Raw genomic sequence first — 13,555 nt, 5'->3', positions numbered from 1 at the left:
AATACCAATAATAACTGTCACAGATTTTGTTTTTTCTTTTCGGTATTTGACGGTGAGGGAATAACATGTTCTATCTGACGGAACCCTCGTCCGAAAAATAACGTCAAGGGTACACCTCTTTCGTTGAAACTTGACGCCAGGGTTCTTGATCATGCGTCATACATTTGACGAGTAGGGAGTGAGACTGTGTTGCATACGCACGTTTTCAGCCCCTTTTTGTGTCAAATGACATACGTTTATAAATGAGACCCCAGGTATGAAAATGTTTGGCTGCGGTAATTTGGGGAGCAAGTACAGCTTAAGGTTGATTTCAGATTTTTGGTCACACTAGGTTGATAGCCAGGCACAAGTTCCCGTCCTTTATGGAGTGAACTGGGGCAGATTGACGGTAATGCCTATCAGCTGTTTTAGCCATATGTGGTAGCAATTAATGTGTCTGCTAAATGTTACCCTTTTTGTGTTGCTTATGCCACCGCAAGCCATGCACTACTTTTATAGAATGTTTTTCACTTTGTAGTTTCTTTGTATGTTTCAGTTTGCTTCTCCGTGAACCATCACCTTATCGTGGTGGAGAGGTTTGTGTGTCTCTGTGAACCTGAGGGCTGTGTTGTCTGGAGCTTTGTGCTCCTGGTAGGGTCTCCCAAGGCAAAGTGGTCTCAGGTGAGGGGCCAGACAAAGAATGGTTCAAAACCCCAATGAAGAAGCAAGGTAGAGATGGAGTGACCCTGCCGGAGGAAGCCGGGGCCCCGTCTGAGCCAGGCCCAGGCGGCGGGCTCGTCGGCGAGCGCCTGGTGGCGGGTTTGCCACGAGCCCGGCCGGGCACAGCCCGAACAAGCCACGTGGCTCCCATCTCTCCAGCCCATGGGCCCACCACCTGTGGGAGGAACCGTTGGGGTCGGGTGCGATGCCACATGGGTGGCAGTGAAGGTCAGGGGCCTCGACGGACCAGACCCGGGCGGCAGACGCTGGCTCTGGGGACGTGGAACGTCACCTCTCTGTGGGGAAGGAGCGGAACTGGTGCGGGAGGTGGGCGCCACCGGTTAGATCTGGTGGGGCTTACCTCACGCACAGTCTCGGTTCTGGAACCATACTCCTGGATAGGGGTTGGACTCTTTTCTTCTCCGGAGTTGCCCAGGGTGTGAGGCGCCGGGCGGGTGTGGGGATACTCACAAGCCCCCGGCTGGCGCCGCTGTGTTGGAGTTTACCCGGTGGACGAGAGGGTCGCCTCCCCACGCCTGCGGGTTGTGGGGGAAAACTCTGACTGTTGTTTGTGCATATGCACCAAACAGGAGTTCGGAGTATTCAGCCTTCTTGGAGACCTTGACTGGAGTCCTGCATGGGGCTCCAGTGGGGACTCCATTGTTCTGCTGGGGGACTTCAACGACACACGTGGGCAATGATGGAGACACCTGAGAGGCGTGATTGGGAGGAACGGCCTCCTGATCTAAACCAGAGTGGTTGTTTGTTGTTGGACTTCTGTGCTAGTCATGGATTGTCTATAACGAACACCATGTTCGAACATAGGGATGCTCATAAGTGTACTTGGTACCAGAGCACCCTAGGCCGAAGGTCAATGATCGATTTCATAATCGTTTCATCTGATCTGAGGCCGTATGTTTTGGACACTCGGGTGAAGAGAGGGGCAGAGCTGTCAACCGATCACCATCTGGTGGTGAGTTGGGTCAGGGGTGGGGAAGACTCTGGACAGACCTGGTAAGCCCAAACGTGTAGTGCGGGTAAATTGAGAACGTCTGGAGGAGGCCCCTGTCTGACAGACTTTCAACTCACACCTCCGGCGGAGCTTTTCGTGCATCCCTGTGGAGGCTGGGGCATTGAACCCGAGTGGACAATGTTCAAAGTTTCCATTGCTGAAGCTGCGCTTGCGAGGAGCTGTAGTCTTAGGGTCTTAGGTGCCTCAAGGGCGGTAACCCACGAACACCGTGGTGGACACCGGTGGTCAGGGAAGCCGCCCGACTGAAGAAGGAGTCTTTCCGGGATATGTTATCCCGGAGGACTCGGAGGCAGTTGCAGGGTACCGAAGGGCCGAAGGGCTGCAGCCTCTGCCGTGAAAGAGGCAAAGCAGCGGGTGTGGGAGAAGTTTGAGAAGACATGGAGAAGGACTTTCGGTCGGCACCAAAGTGCTTCTGGAAAACTGTTCGCCACCTCAGGAGGGGGCGGGGAACCATCCAAGCTGTGTACAGTAAGGATGGGACACTGTTGACCTCAACTGAGGAGGTAATAGGGCGGTGGAAGGAGCACTTTGAGGAACTCCTGAATCCGACTAATACGCCCTCTATGTTAGAGGCAGAGCTGGAGGATAACGGGGATTGTCGTCGATTTCCCAGGCGGAAGTCACTGATGTAGTCAAACAACTACACAGTGGCAAAGCCCCGGGATTGATGAGATCCGTCCAGAAATGCTCAAGGCTCTGGGTGTGGAGGGGCTGTCCTGGTTGACACGCCTCTTCAACATTGCGTGGAAGTCTGGGACGGTGCCAAAGGAGTGGCAGACTGGGGTGGTGGTTCCCCTTTTAAAAGGGGGGACCAGAGGGTGTGCCAATTATAGGGGTATCACACTTCTCAGCCTCCCTGGTAAAGTCTACTCCAAGGTGCTGGAAAGGAGGGTTCGGCCGATAGTCGCACCTCGGGTTGAGGAGGAACAATGCGGATTCCGTCCTGGTCGTGGAACAACGGACCAGCTCTTCACTCTCGCAAGGATCCTGGAGGGAGCCTGGGAGTATGCCCAACCGGTCTACATGTGTTTTGTGGATTTGGAGAAGGCGTATGACCGGGTCCCCGGGAGATACTGTGGGAGGTGCTGCGGGAGTATGGGGTGAGGGGTCTCTACTCAGGGCCATCCAATCTCTGTATGACCAAAGTGAGAGCTGTGTCCGGGTTCTCGGTAGTAAGTCGGACTCGTTTCAGGTGAGGGTTGGCCTCCGCCAGGGCTGCGCTTTGTCACCAATCCTGTTTGTAATATTTATGGACAGGATATCGAGGCGTAGTCGGGGTGGGGAGGGGTTGCAGTTTGGTGGGCTGGGGATCTCATCGCTGCTCTTTGCAGATGATGTGGTCCTGATGGCATCATCGGCCTGCGACCTTCAGCACTCACTGGATCGGTTCGCAACCGAGTGTGAAGCGGTTGGGATGAGGATCAGCACCTCTAAATCGGAGGCCATGGTTCTCAGCAGGAAACCGATGGAATGCCTTCTCCAGGTAGGGAATGAGTCCTTACCCCAAGTGAAGGGGTTCAAGTACCTTGGGGTTTTGTTCGCGAGTGAGGGGACAATGGAGCGGGAGATTGGTCGGAGAATCGGCGCAGCGGGTGCGGTATTGCATTCAATCTATCGCACCGTTGTGGACGAAAAGAGAGCTGAGCCAGAAGGCAAAGCTCTCGATCTACCGGTCAGTTTCGTTCCTACCCTCACCTATGGTCATGAAGGCTGGGTCATGACCGAAAGAACGAGATCCAGGGTACAAGCGGCGAAATGGGTTTCCTCAGGAGGGTGGCTGGCGTCTCCCTTAGAGATAGGGTGAGAAGCTCAGTCATCCGTGAGGAGCTCGGAGTAGAGCCGCTGCTCCTTTGCGTCGAAAGGAGCCAGTTGAGGTGGTTCGGGCATCTGGTAAGGATGCCCCTGGGCGCCCCCTAGGGAGGTGTTCAGGCACGTCCAGCTGGGAGGAGGCCTCGGGGAAGACCCAGGACTAGGTGGAGGGATTATATCTCCAACCTGGCCTGGGGAACGCTCAGGATCCCACAGTCGGAGCTGGTTAATGTTGCTCGGGAAAGGGAAGTTTGGGGTCCCCTGCTGGAGCTGCTCCCCCCGCGACCCGACACCGGATAAGCGGACGAAGATGGATGGATGGATGGTTTCAGTTTACTACTGACAAATGAGCTGCTGTGGCCATAAAGCTCTGGAAAATACTCCTCCTCCCGCATTAACTGTGCCATAGGAGTTTGTGTCCTTGCAAAGTAGGCTTATATTTTACTTCTTTTATTAATGTGCTAATAAATTATTTGCAAGACACTTTGTAACTTTGTGACTGGTCACTAATGTAAGTTTGTTTTCTCAAAGGGGGACCAGTCCAGTCACTGTTTTCTACGGTTATTTTACCATTTTGTTTCTTTTGGTTATTTGCCTTGGTTGATTATTTTCTTGTGATTTCATTTACAAGTGGTCTTTAGATATACTTTTTCTGGAAGTTTTGACATAGGTTTCTCTCCTCAATGTATGTATGCTCACAGCTTGATCCTGTACAAGGCTGGGTCCGTGTTGACACACTGCCTCCTCGTAGAGAGACTGCACTGGGTGACACTCTGTTACGGTGTGTATGTAGCCTCGACCCTGTAGATTTTGTAGTGACTTGCATGATATTTTGTAGTGACTTGCATGATATTTGTAGTGAATCTGCCAAATTGCTATTTTAATTGGAAATCTTTTAAACTTTTTGTAATAAAACCAAACTTATTTTTGTACAATATTTGCCTCCTGTAAATTGTTCCTGTTAGGGGAAAACCAGAGTTGGTCACACAACATACTAATTAACATAGTAAGGGTTCAAAGGTTCCTCCTAACCCTCAATAGGAGGTGGCGTTGTCAGGTATGAAAGGTTTTATGTTGCTCCGGCACTACATATATAAATTGTTCCAACAACAATCACCACTCTGGTTTGTTTGAAAAAAAAACTTAATTCACCCATTTACATGTGGAAATATGAATAAATCAGCTGTTTACTATCTGACCTGGTCTGTAACAGTTTGCTTTCTATTTTCTGACTTTGTATGACATCATCAGTGTCTTTGCTTTCAGTCTGAACACACCTCAACAGATTTAAAACCACATTCAGTCACAAAAAATACAAACAGGGAAGATAAAATGTCAGAAGAATATTAAATGAAAAGTTCACACTTCACTTTCTCTCTCTCTCACTCTCTCTCTCTAACAACATAATGAACAGATGATACAGTGTTGTGAATGTTACATTTCACAATTTTATGAGAACTCTAAAGAAAGTTGTTTTTACCCATTTTTTGTGTCATAAATTGTAACACTGTCTTCCTCCCAAAATATGTATCTTTGTGTTAAATATCATTTTTGGATAACGCTCTTATCAATACATTACGGTAGTAGTGTTGGTTGTTATATTTGAGGTATACGGTTTCTCATACTGCATGTATGCCAGTTCACTTGTGTGTAATGATGGAGACGGATGAACAGAGCCGTGTACATATGGATTAAACAACGATATAAAACAGACGCTCCGCTTATACTTTCACGTCAAGTTCAAGTCACTTAATTTAACACCCACCCCCCATCTGTTTTTTTCAAAAATCACACCCTGCGCACATACTTTAAACTTTTTAATCCTCAATTCAAACTACAAAGTAAAATGAAAATAGATTTTATAATCGTATTAATCCTTAGAGTTTTTGGGACAAAGAGTCTATGTCCATGAAGGATTGTTTGTTACACAATGACAAAACTATCATATCTGCAGAGGGTCAGTTACTGGCTTGTAAGAGAACTAAAATCCAAACTTTAAGAGTCTGACTGGCCAACAGGAATAAAAGAGGGGAAAAGCAATAAGATGAGACAGCCATTAGGCAGAAAGGTTTGAACCCTAGTGCTACCAAAGCAGAAGGTAATAGCAGAACCATTAAAAGGTGAAGGAATTTGGCAGGTTTAGGGCTCCTCCCCTTAAGAAAATGGGACCATTTAAAAAAACAACAATTTGACAGCATTTTGGAGCATTATTATGACCAACTGCTGGAGTCTGTGATGAAGACTGAAGCTAAAAGTTCAGATATAATATTCACAAAGTCATGAAATTATGATAAGATCAAATGACCAAATGATCTCCCTCAAGATGAAACGTATTTTAATAAACCATAGATTTTATTAAAAGCATTTAGAAACATTAGACTATATGATGATTGTTTATAGAAATATTTGTTTTCCAAATTTTAAAATTGTTACAATATGATTAAAAATATAAAAGGACATAATAGTAACCAATAACAGTTGATTCTTTTTTAGATGTTCCATATCATGAAGTGATTTTAGTCCAACAGTTCAAATGTTGATAATCCCAGAGATGAAATCAGATGAATGTTTTTGTGTTTGAGTCTCAGATCTGCTTCACAGTGCAGAGTGTGTGTGATGGTGAACAGACTGAACTTTGATTTCAGCAGCTGATCTTCAGTCAGTGTTTCTGTCCACAGGAGAGACTCTCAGTCCTGCAGAGGACACAGAGACACTGAGGAACCAGGAGAGACTCTCAGTCCTGCAGAGGACACAGAGACACTGAAGAACCAGGCCAGACCATAAACCCAGGATAAAGAGGTTGAGTGAATGTGGTGTTGAAGGTGTGGAGGTGGGTCAGAGAGTCAGAGGAGACTGTGTAGAAGGACAGAGTGCCAGCAGGAATGTCCACATACACTGCTACTCTGTTAGAGACAGAGGAGGAGGAGATGAATGTACTTCTCTTATTGTGCCAGACATAGTAACTAACATCATCAGAGCAGAACAATCTCCAGGACTGATCATTGCCTCCAAACAAACAGTCTTCACTGTCTCCTTTCCTGCTGATTCCTCTGTAACTCACTGATATAGAAACCTCTCCTCTCCACTCGACCTCCCAGTAACAGCGACCAGTCAGACCATTTCTACACAGCAGCTGAGCCCGGCGGTCAAATCTGTCTGGATGATCAGGATATGACTGTTTCTCCTCCACACGTGTCACCTTCCTGTTGTTGTCAGACAGTTTGAGGTTTCTGTGTACTGTGTTTGTGTCCGGTTCCAGTTCACAGACATCTGATGGAGAGAACAAGACACAATACAGCAGCAGGTTATCGTCTGATGATTTATTAAAGTGATGGTTCGGAGTAATTTCACCCTAGGGTCCTTTGCACCATGACCTCGAGCCAAACACCCCCCCAGAAGCTTTTTTTCACCTGGGTCTAACATTGGGAGAGTTAGCGTAGAGTAGCGTTATCAGCTGAATAGCTTATTAGCGCAGGGGCTAATGGACCCCCGTTTGTATCTCGTAAATGACCCCACTAATAATGCCCAAAATTATACCAAACTTCTACACTAGTACATATAGGTTATGTACTCATAAAACGATGGATTGGAAAGTTTGTAAGTACACCAGAAGTTTATGAACACTTGCCTGCTCTCTTCTGCTCTCTGTTGCTGCTGCTGCTACCTGCAGTTAGACATTGCTTAGGGCCGTCTACAAATTACTACACCGAAAAGAGATACAACAAAAATATTTATTAATTTAATGATTAAATAAGGTAATGTCTCCAAACTTATCTCAGTTATTACTTGTCTCCTGCTAGTTGTACTACAGCACTTACTTTAAAAAAAAAGTTAAATTAAAAAATATTTTTGTTGCATCTCTTTTCGGTGTTGTAATTTGTACACGGCCCTAAGCAATCGTCTTACTGCCGGCAGCAGCAACAACAGCAGAGAGCAGAAGCCAACATGCAAGTGTTCATAAACTTCTGGTGTACTTACAAACTTTCCAATCCATTGTCATGGTCCCTGAAGTCTCTTTCTCTCCTGATTCTTCCATTAGCGTAGTCCTCCTGCAGGGCCAGCAGTGCCATCATGCGGCATTACGCACGGGTTCACCGCAGTATTTATATGTTTAGCCTACAACAATTTGTGATTGTTAACACCTTATTAAAATCACAGCAACAACTAGTGGTATCCCCCACCCCGAGATACAATTTGAAATCAAAATGTAACAAACACACTTTTCTTCATGCAGGTTTTGTTATGAACAGTATTAAAGTTCGGACCGATAACGAGGACATAGAGCGTAACGATTGCACGATAGCTAGGGTCAGAGTTTGCGTTGAGGACCGCACATTCTCCAGTCAAGTTTGTTTTTTATAAATCACACCCTTTGCGTGAGAAGTGCCGTAAGCACATTTTCAGCCCCGTTTTGTGCGTACCGTATTTTCCGCACTATAAGGAGCACTTAAAATTTTTTAATTTTCTCAAAAAACGACAGTGCGCCTTATAATGCGGAGCGCCTATTATATGGATCAACCTCTCAAGGATCACTGTCCCGTTGACGGGACACTGCGTCGCTGTAACCTCGATAAAACTTCCACTCATTCGCGTTTTTATAACTTTAAAGCATTAAATCTTCACAATATACAGCCATGCGACACACCAATTGAAATACATACATACAAAGCATAAGATGATTTATAGCAGTTACACAACTGTTACAAAGTAACAGAAAATAAAACAATTCAGCCGTAATCTGCGCAGGTGTCGAGAGTGCATCCATACCTGTTTTTGTTGTCCTTTCAGCAACAAAGTGGTATATTGCCCAAAACTTGATTTTCATAAATCCACAAGAGTCCAAGGAAATGTAATATCCAAGCTTTATATTCCAAAACGATTTGTTCGCCTCACAATGTTGAAGTTTCTGGCCGAATCACAACGGAAAAACGCGAAACAGTTTTCCATTTCCGCATTTGTTATTTTTGCCGCTAGCTTCTCTCCCCAGCTTGCTACATGATCGATGTGGGCGTCATCGTATTCCCAAGCTTCTAAGCTTTCGATTTGTAGCTCATATTAGCCAATCGTTCAGGTTTGCCTCTGATATGGCCAATGGAAGCGGACAAGCCGATGACAACATGTCAGGGACCACGTGGAGACGATCAACATTTTCTCGGACCACTTTAAATGCTATAAGACTTGTCTATCTTTTTAGCCAATGAGCAGACAATTCGATTGATATGCAATATGGGCATGACATTCATTAACGTTTGAACAACGTTACCATGGGAGTGAACGGAGTTGTCAGAACACTTAATAAAGTTTGACTTTATCTGACTGTTTTGTTGACATTCCCTTTAGCACAGCTCCATCTAGTCTATGCACAACGCAACCCCAGTCAAACATTTGACTGCAGTATCTTCTATTCTATGCGCCTTATAATCCAGTGCGCCCTATATATGAAAACAGTTCTAAAATAGGCCATTCATTGAAGGTGCGCCTTATAATCTGGTGCGCCTTATAGTGCGGAAAATACGGTACGCCACGTTTATAAATGAGACCCCAGATGATGACAACTGATGATCCAAATCTAGAAACATGAACTGAATAAAGTCTCACTAATAAAACTGTCACATCTTCTTCTACTGCAGCACAAAGCAGCTCTCAACCATCTGCTTTCTAAAACTGGTGTTAGCTGATGTTCACTTTATAGAAATACCAGTTTAGGTATGAAAAATTTGTATTTATGGTCACGCCCGCCGATAGGGGGGGACAAACGGGTCTGTTGTCCCGGGCCCACAGTAGGGGGGGGGGGCCCTCATTAAATTATGGAATAATTAAAAATCTTTTTTTTAAATAGGCCTATTTGTGGAAAAAAATATGTAGCATAATATTTGAATTAGCCTACATAAAAGCGTTTTATTTGTTTTCTTCCTAATTGTCCTGGAAATGGTGGTCAAGAACCACACCCCCACCCCCAACATAAAAATGGTTTGGCCACTGATCAAAATTTGATATTGTCACTTGATTTGAAGTTGAGTACGCTCAAAATGTCCGGTCAGCACAAGTCCGGAGCTCGGAAAAGGAAAGAAAAGAGAAGAAGAAAATAGAGGCCTTAGAGATTTTCTAAACAAATATTTAAAAAAAGGTGGTGACGGTGAAGCTGGAACTGTCAACGTAGAGCAAGGTAAGAAACAGCGCAGCCAACGTTTACGAGCCTTGTCACGTAACCTAACAGGCCAGCTCTAATGTTAACGTCCATTAGCTTGTATAAAGCCTGACACAACAGGTTAACTTTGACAGAAACAGTTGAGTTTGGTAGCTCCGTCAGTAAGGATGAGACAGAGAGAGATCCAGATGCAGTCAGGTGACAGAGAGAGGGATGCGGGAGGGGCCCGCTGCCCTGCAACGGAGGAACAGAGTCAGGCTACCCGTGAGAGAGAAGAGAGAGAGAGATAGAGAGAGTGATGCGGGGGGGCTCGCTGCCCTGTCGGAGAGTCTGAGCAGGATGGATCAGAGACTGATTACACAATTAATTTTAGTGAGAGATGTGAGGAGAGGAAGAGCAGGGGAAAAGGAGAGATCTGGCCGCGGGGGAGGGGGAGGGGGGGCCCATCTAAGATCTCGTCCCGGGCCCAGGCAAGAATGTCAGCTGGCCTGTTTATGATATGTTTGTGTCTGTGTCGTATCTCTGATACCAGGTCTCCCATCAGGGTGGAACTGGAAGATAAATCTACTTCAACTCACTTTATTCACCTTTTAAACATCTTTGTGACATTAATTAGGCCGTGTTGTGTTTATGAACTGTGAGTTTCTTCAACACTTATTCATTAAAAACATCCAGAGAAGAAAACTGAAGGCTACTTGAACACAACTTATGTGTGAGTAAAAAATAAAGAAACAAAGTTAGCCTTCTGTTGGCTCGACTGTTGATTAATGTATTTATGTATTTATTAGTTCTGGATCAACGTGTTCAGTTTGTGGATTTTAAAATAATTAATTAAATCCTAACATCTTTCCAGCCACAAAAACAGAAACATATCTCATAAGAGAAATTTATCTTCATACTTCAAGCAAGAACATCTAAAATCAAGTGTAGGGAGCTACACAAATACTGTTAAATAAATATACATAAAGTTATTATTTTATACAGTTAACTACATGAATACATGGTGTTTCAGTTCATAACATTTCCCATAATCCTTTGTTTTGAAGTAAAGTGTGATGTATTTTCAGTGGAGTAATCTAAGTGAATTATGTTCTGTATAGCTACACTCCTAGCCAATCAGATGACTTTGTTGGGGAGTAGAAAAGAAAGGAGGAAGTCAGAGAGGAGATGTAGAGCACGTTGGAGGGAGACACATACAGTCAGCAGAGGATTTTTTTGTTGTTGTTTGTATTTGGGACTTTTCCCTTTATTTCAAAGTGGATAGACATGAAAGGGGGAGAGAGATGGGGGATGACGCAGAGCTTAATTCCACAGAGAGAGAGAAAGAAAAGAGACCAGCGAGACATAGCGAGTGCTTTGTTGTTGCAGGAAACACTCAGCTGTTCCACAAACTCCCGGGCAGTTCAGAGCTTGTGTTTGCTGTTTTAAAACTTTCTTGTGGCAGAGATAGAGGCAGTGATGTTTCCTGTTTCCTGTACGGGACTCTCACACTGCCTCAAACCACACTGACAAGTCTGATCTCCAGATACATGATTGGCCAGTGTGAGTTAAGTAGTTCCACAGTGGAAGCACCATGCTATTATTTCTGGATTATTTTTTAATAGTTGCTTTTGTCTATAAAATAACATCCACTGGTAAAGGGAGATTTAGCCAATTCACTATCAACTGCTAATCTGCTGATCCTGTTCAGTACAACATTTAAATAATAAGTAACCTCATTTTATATTATACATCCAGTGCCAGGAAGGGGTTAAACTAGTGTAGCACGCAGCTGAGTTCTCTTAGAGCAAACTTAAAATACACTCACACTTCCTTAGACCAGGTCTCAATGTCTGCGGTCCACCATGGTCCACCCTGCAGGAAGAAACAAAGACAGAATCAACTTCATACTCCAGGGCTGTGGATAATTGCAAAATGTAACCATCATAGTCAGGGCCAGCCCTGTACATCTGGGGGCCCTTTGTTGTATTTGCCGGTCAAAACCGAGGCCATTTAGTGAAGGCGCGGCGGGGACACAGGCAGCGGCAGCAGAGGGCAGCGTGTTTCACTCTGTATGTAGGTCACCGTTATCAGCAACACAGAACATTTCATTAACAACATTCATAGGGTTGCCATGTCAGTCAGAATCAGGTAATGTTAGATAGGTCACAGTCCGGGTCTATGGTCGGACCAAAGTTTGGGGGCCTCCTAGTAGACGCCGGGCCCTAAGCAGCTATTTAGTTCGCGTATAGGGAGGGCCGGCTCTGCAATGCTGCTAAAGCTGTCATGGTGTTACACTTACTCTGAGACAAGCACAACAGCGTTCTCTCTGCCCTGGTGACAGACTGACAGGCTGGAGGTTGTTTGGGAGGAAAAATAAGATAAATATGTTTGGCCTGTTTTTCCAAATTAAATTAATTATTTTCTAGAGAGAAATTAAGCTACCGAAAAAAGGTACCATTGGGTACTGGTACGGAATTTCAGCTACCTATATCGGTACAAAAGTTGACTAGGAAAAGCAAGTACTTAATTTGAATGTACGTTGCTTAAAGTGATAAGTGAGAAGGATTAACAAAGTCAAGTCATCAACTATGGAGAAACGCAGCAGCACAGGTATCGATCCTGGTGACCTCAACACCACAAGAATTAGAAGAGAGTGACTAGGCAAGTTGAGATTTTTGTTTTGATTTCTTTTATTTTTGTTTGTTTTGTTTTCCTCAAGACCGCAGAGGGTGGGGGATGGGCTAGGGTTAAAGTTCCTGTTCAATTGCATTTGTTTGTTCTATATGTGTTAAAGAAATATATAATAAATCAAAAATTGATCACAAAACAAAAAAGTGATAAGTGATTTGATTAAATCTTATTTTGTTAATGCCAATTGAATCGTTCCAGACCTCTGACCTTCAATACAAATACACCTTTACTCAGATCCTCCATTAAACATGAACTGGGGTCCTTTAATACGTGTCTGTCCGTCCATACCTGAGAGTGTCGAGTCTCCAGTTTGGATCCTTAAGTCCATCTGACAGCAGCTTCACTCCTAAGTCTCCTGGATGATTGTAGCTCAGATCCAGCTCTCTGAGATAGGAGGGGTTGGAGCTCAGAGCTGAGGCCAGATAAGTACAGCTTTCCTCTGAGATCATACAGCCTGAGAGACTAAACACGCGCACACATAGACACATACACACACACACACACATATGCAAGCACGCGCACACACACACACACACATATGCAAGCGCAAAAAAACACACCCACACACACATATGCAAGCACACACACACACACACACACGTAATTTTAGACAATCACATTCGTCCACTGTTGTCTCCAAGTAAGGATTTACTTAAAGGGGTGATAGAATGCAAAACTGATTTTACCCTGTCATAGTTGAATAACGACAGTTCGGTGGGTAAATAGGACATACATATAAGCTCAAAATACCATTGACACCCCTTTACTATGAAAATCTCATATTTTGAAACTGCCGCTAAAAACGGGCGAATCTCAACAAAGCTGGAAGTTGACGTCAACTTCCCAAGACCTGTACCTTTTTCACGCCCATGGATGTATTAAGAGAACGGTCACACCCCAACATTTACATAGGCTACACAACTGACCTGAGATCAGGTAGTCTTGTGAAGGTCACGCAGATCTCTGCCATTCCATTACAAAATTCACTTCTGAAACTTTGTTATGCGAGAAATCAACCATGTAAAGCTCAAATATGGGCCGCTTTACAAAAATGGATGGCTAATTGCAAATTTTGTCCGACTGTGTGTCGGAGTTGAGCGGTGCTGCCTGTGTAGCTGCCTCGCTGCCTGGCCTGCCTTCCTTCACAGACCCCGGCTTGCTGTGAGCTCGATTGAGCTCCGTCAAGGCTGGCA

At 44.8% G+C, this 13,555-nt stretch overlaps 3 protein-coding genes across 3 annotated transcripts in view; 2 read left to right on the top strand and 1 right to left on the bottom strand.

The window, feature by feature from the left end:
- The window catches only part of LOC114552945 (heterochromatin protein 1-like), a 600,023-nt gene that overhangs the window by 460,824 nt on the left and 125,644 nt on the right, over positions 1–13,555 (top strand). The window lies entirely within an intron of this gene.
- LOC114553107 (NACHT, LRR and PYD domains-containing protein 3-like) overlaps positions 1–13,555 on the top strand; it is a 582,600-nt gene that overhangs the window by 446,505 nt on the left and 122,540 nt on the right. The gene's annotated exons all lie outside the window — the stretch shown is intronic.
- LOC114551846 (protein NLRC3-like) overlaps positions 6,136–13,555 on the bottom strand; it is a 101,713-nt gene continuing 94,293 nt past the window's right edge. The window contains exons 12-14 of the mRNA XM_028572730.1: positions 12,651–12,824; positions 11,497–11,543; positions 6,136–6,811 (exon numbers count right to left, since the gene is read on the bottom strand). Coding sequence (XP_028428531.1) covers positions 6,276–6,811; positions 11,497–11,543; positions 12,651–12,824 — 757 coding nt within the window. The 3' untranslated portion in view covers positions 6,136–6,275. The remainder of the gene's footprint in view (positions 6,812–11,496; positions 11,544–12,650; positions 12,825–13,555) is intronic.

Source organism: Perca flavescens, chromosome 3 (genome assembly GCF_004354835.1).
Source record: "Perca flavescens isolate YP-PL-M2 chromosome 3, PFLA_1.0, whole genome shotgun sequence".
Taxonomy (NCBI): domain Eukaryota; kingdom Metazoa; phylum Chordata; class Actinopteri; order Perciformes; family Percidae; genus Perca; species Perca flavescens.
This window is presented reverse-complemented; position numbering and strand designations above follow the sequence as displayed.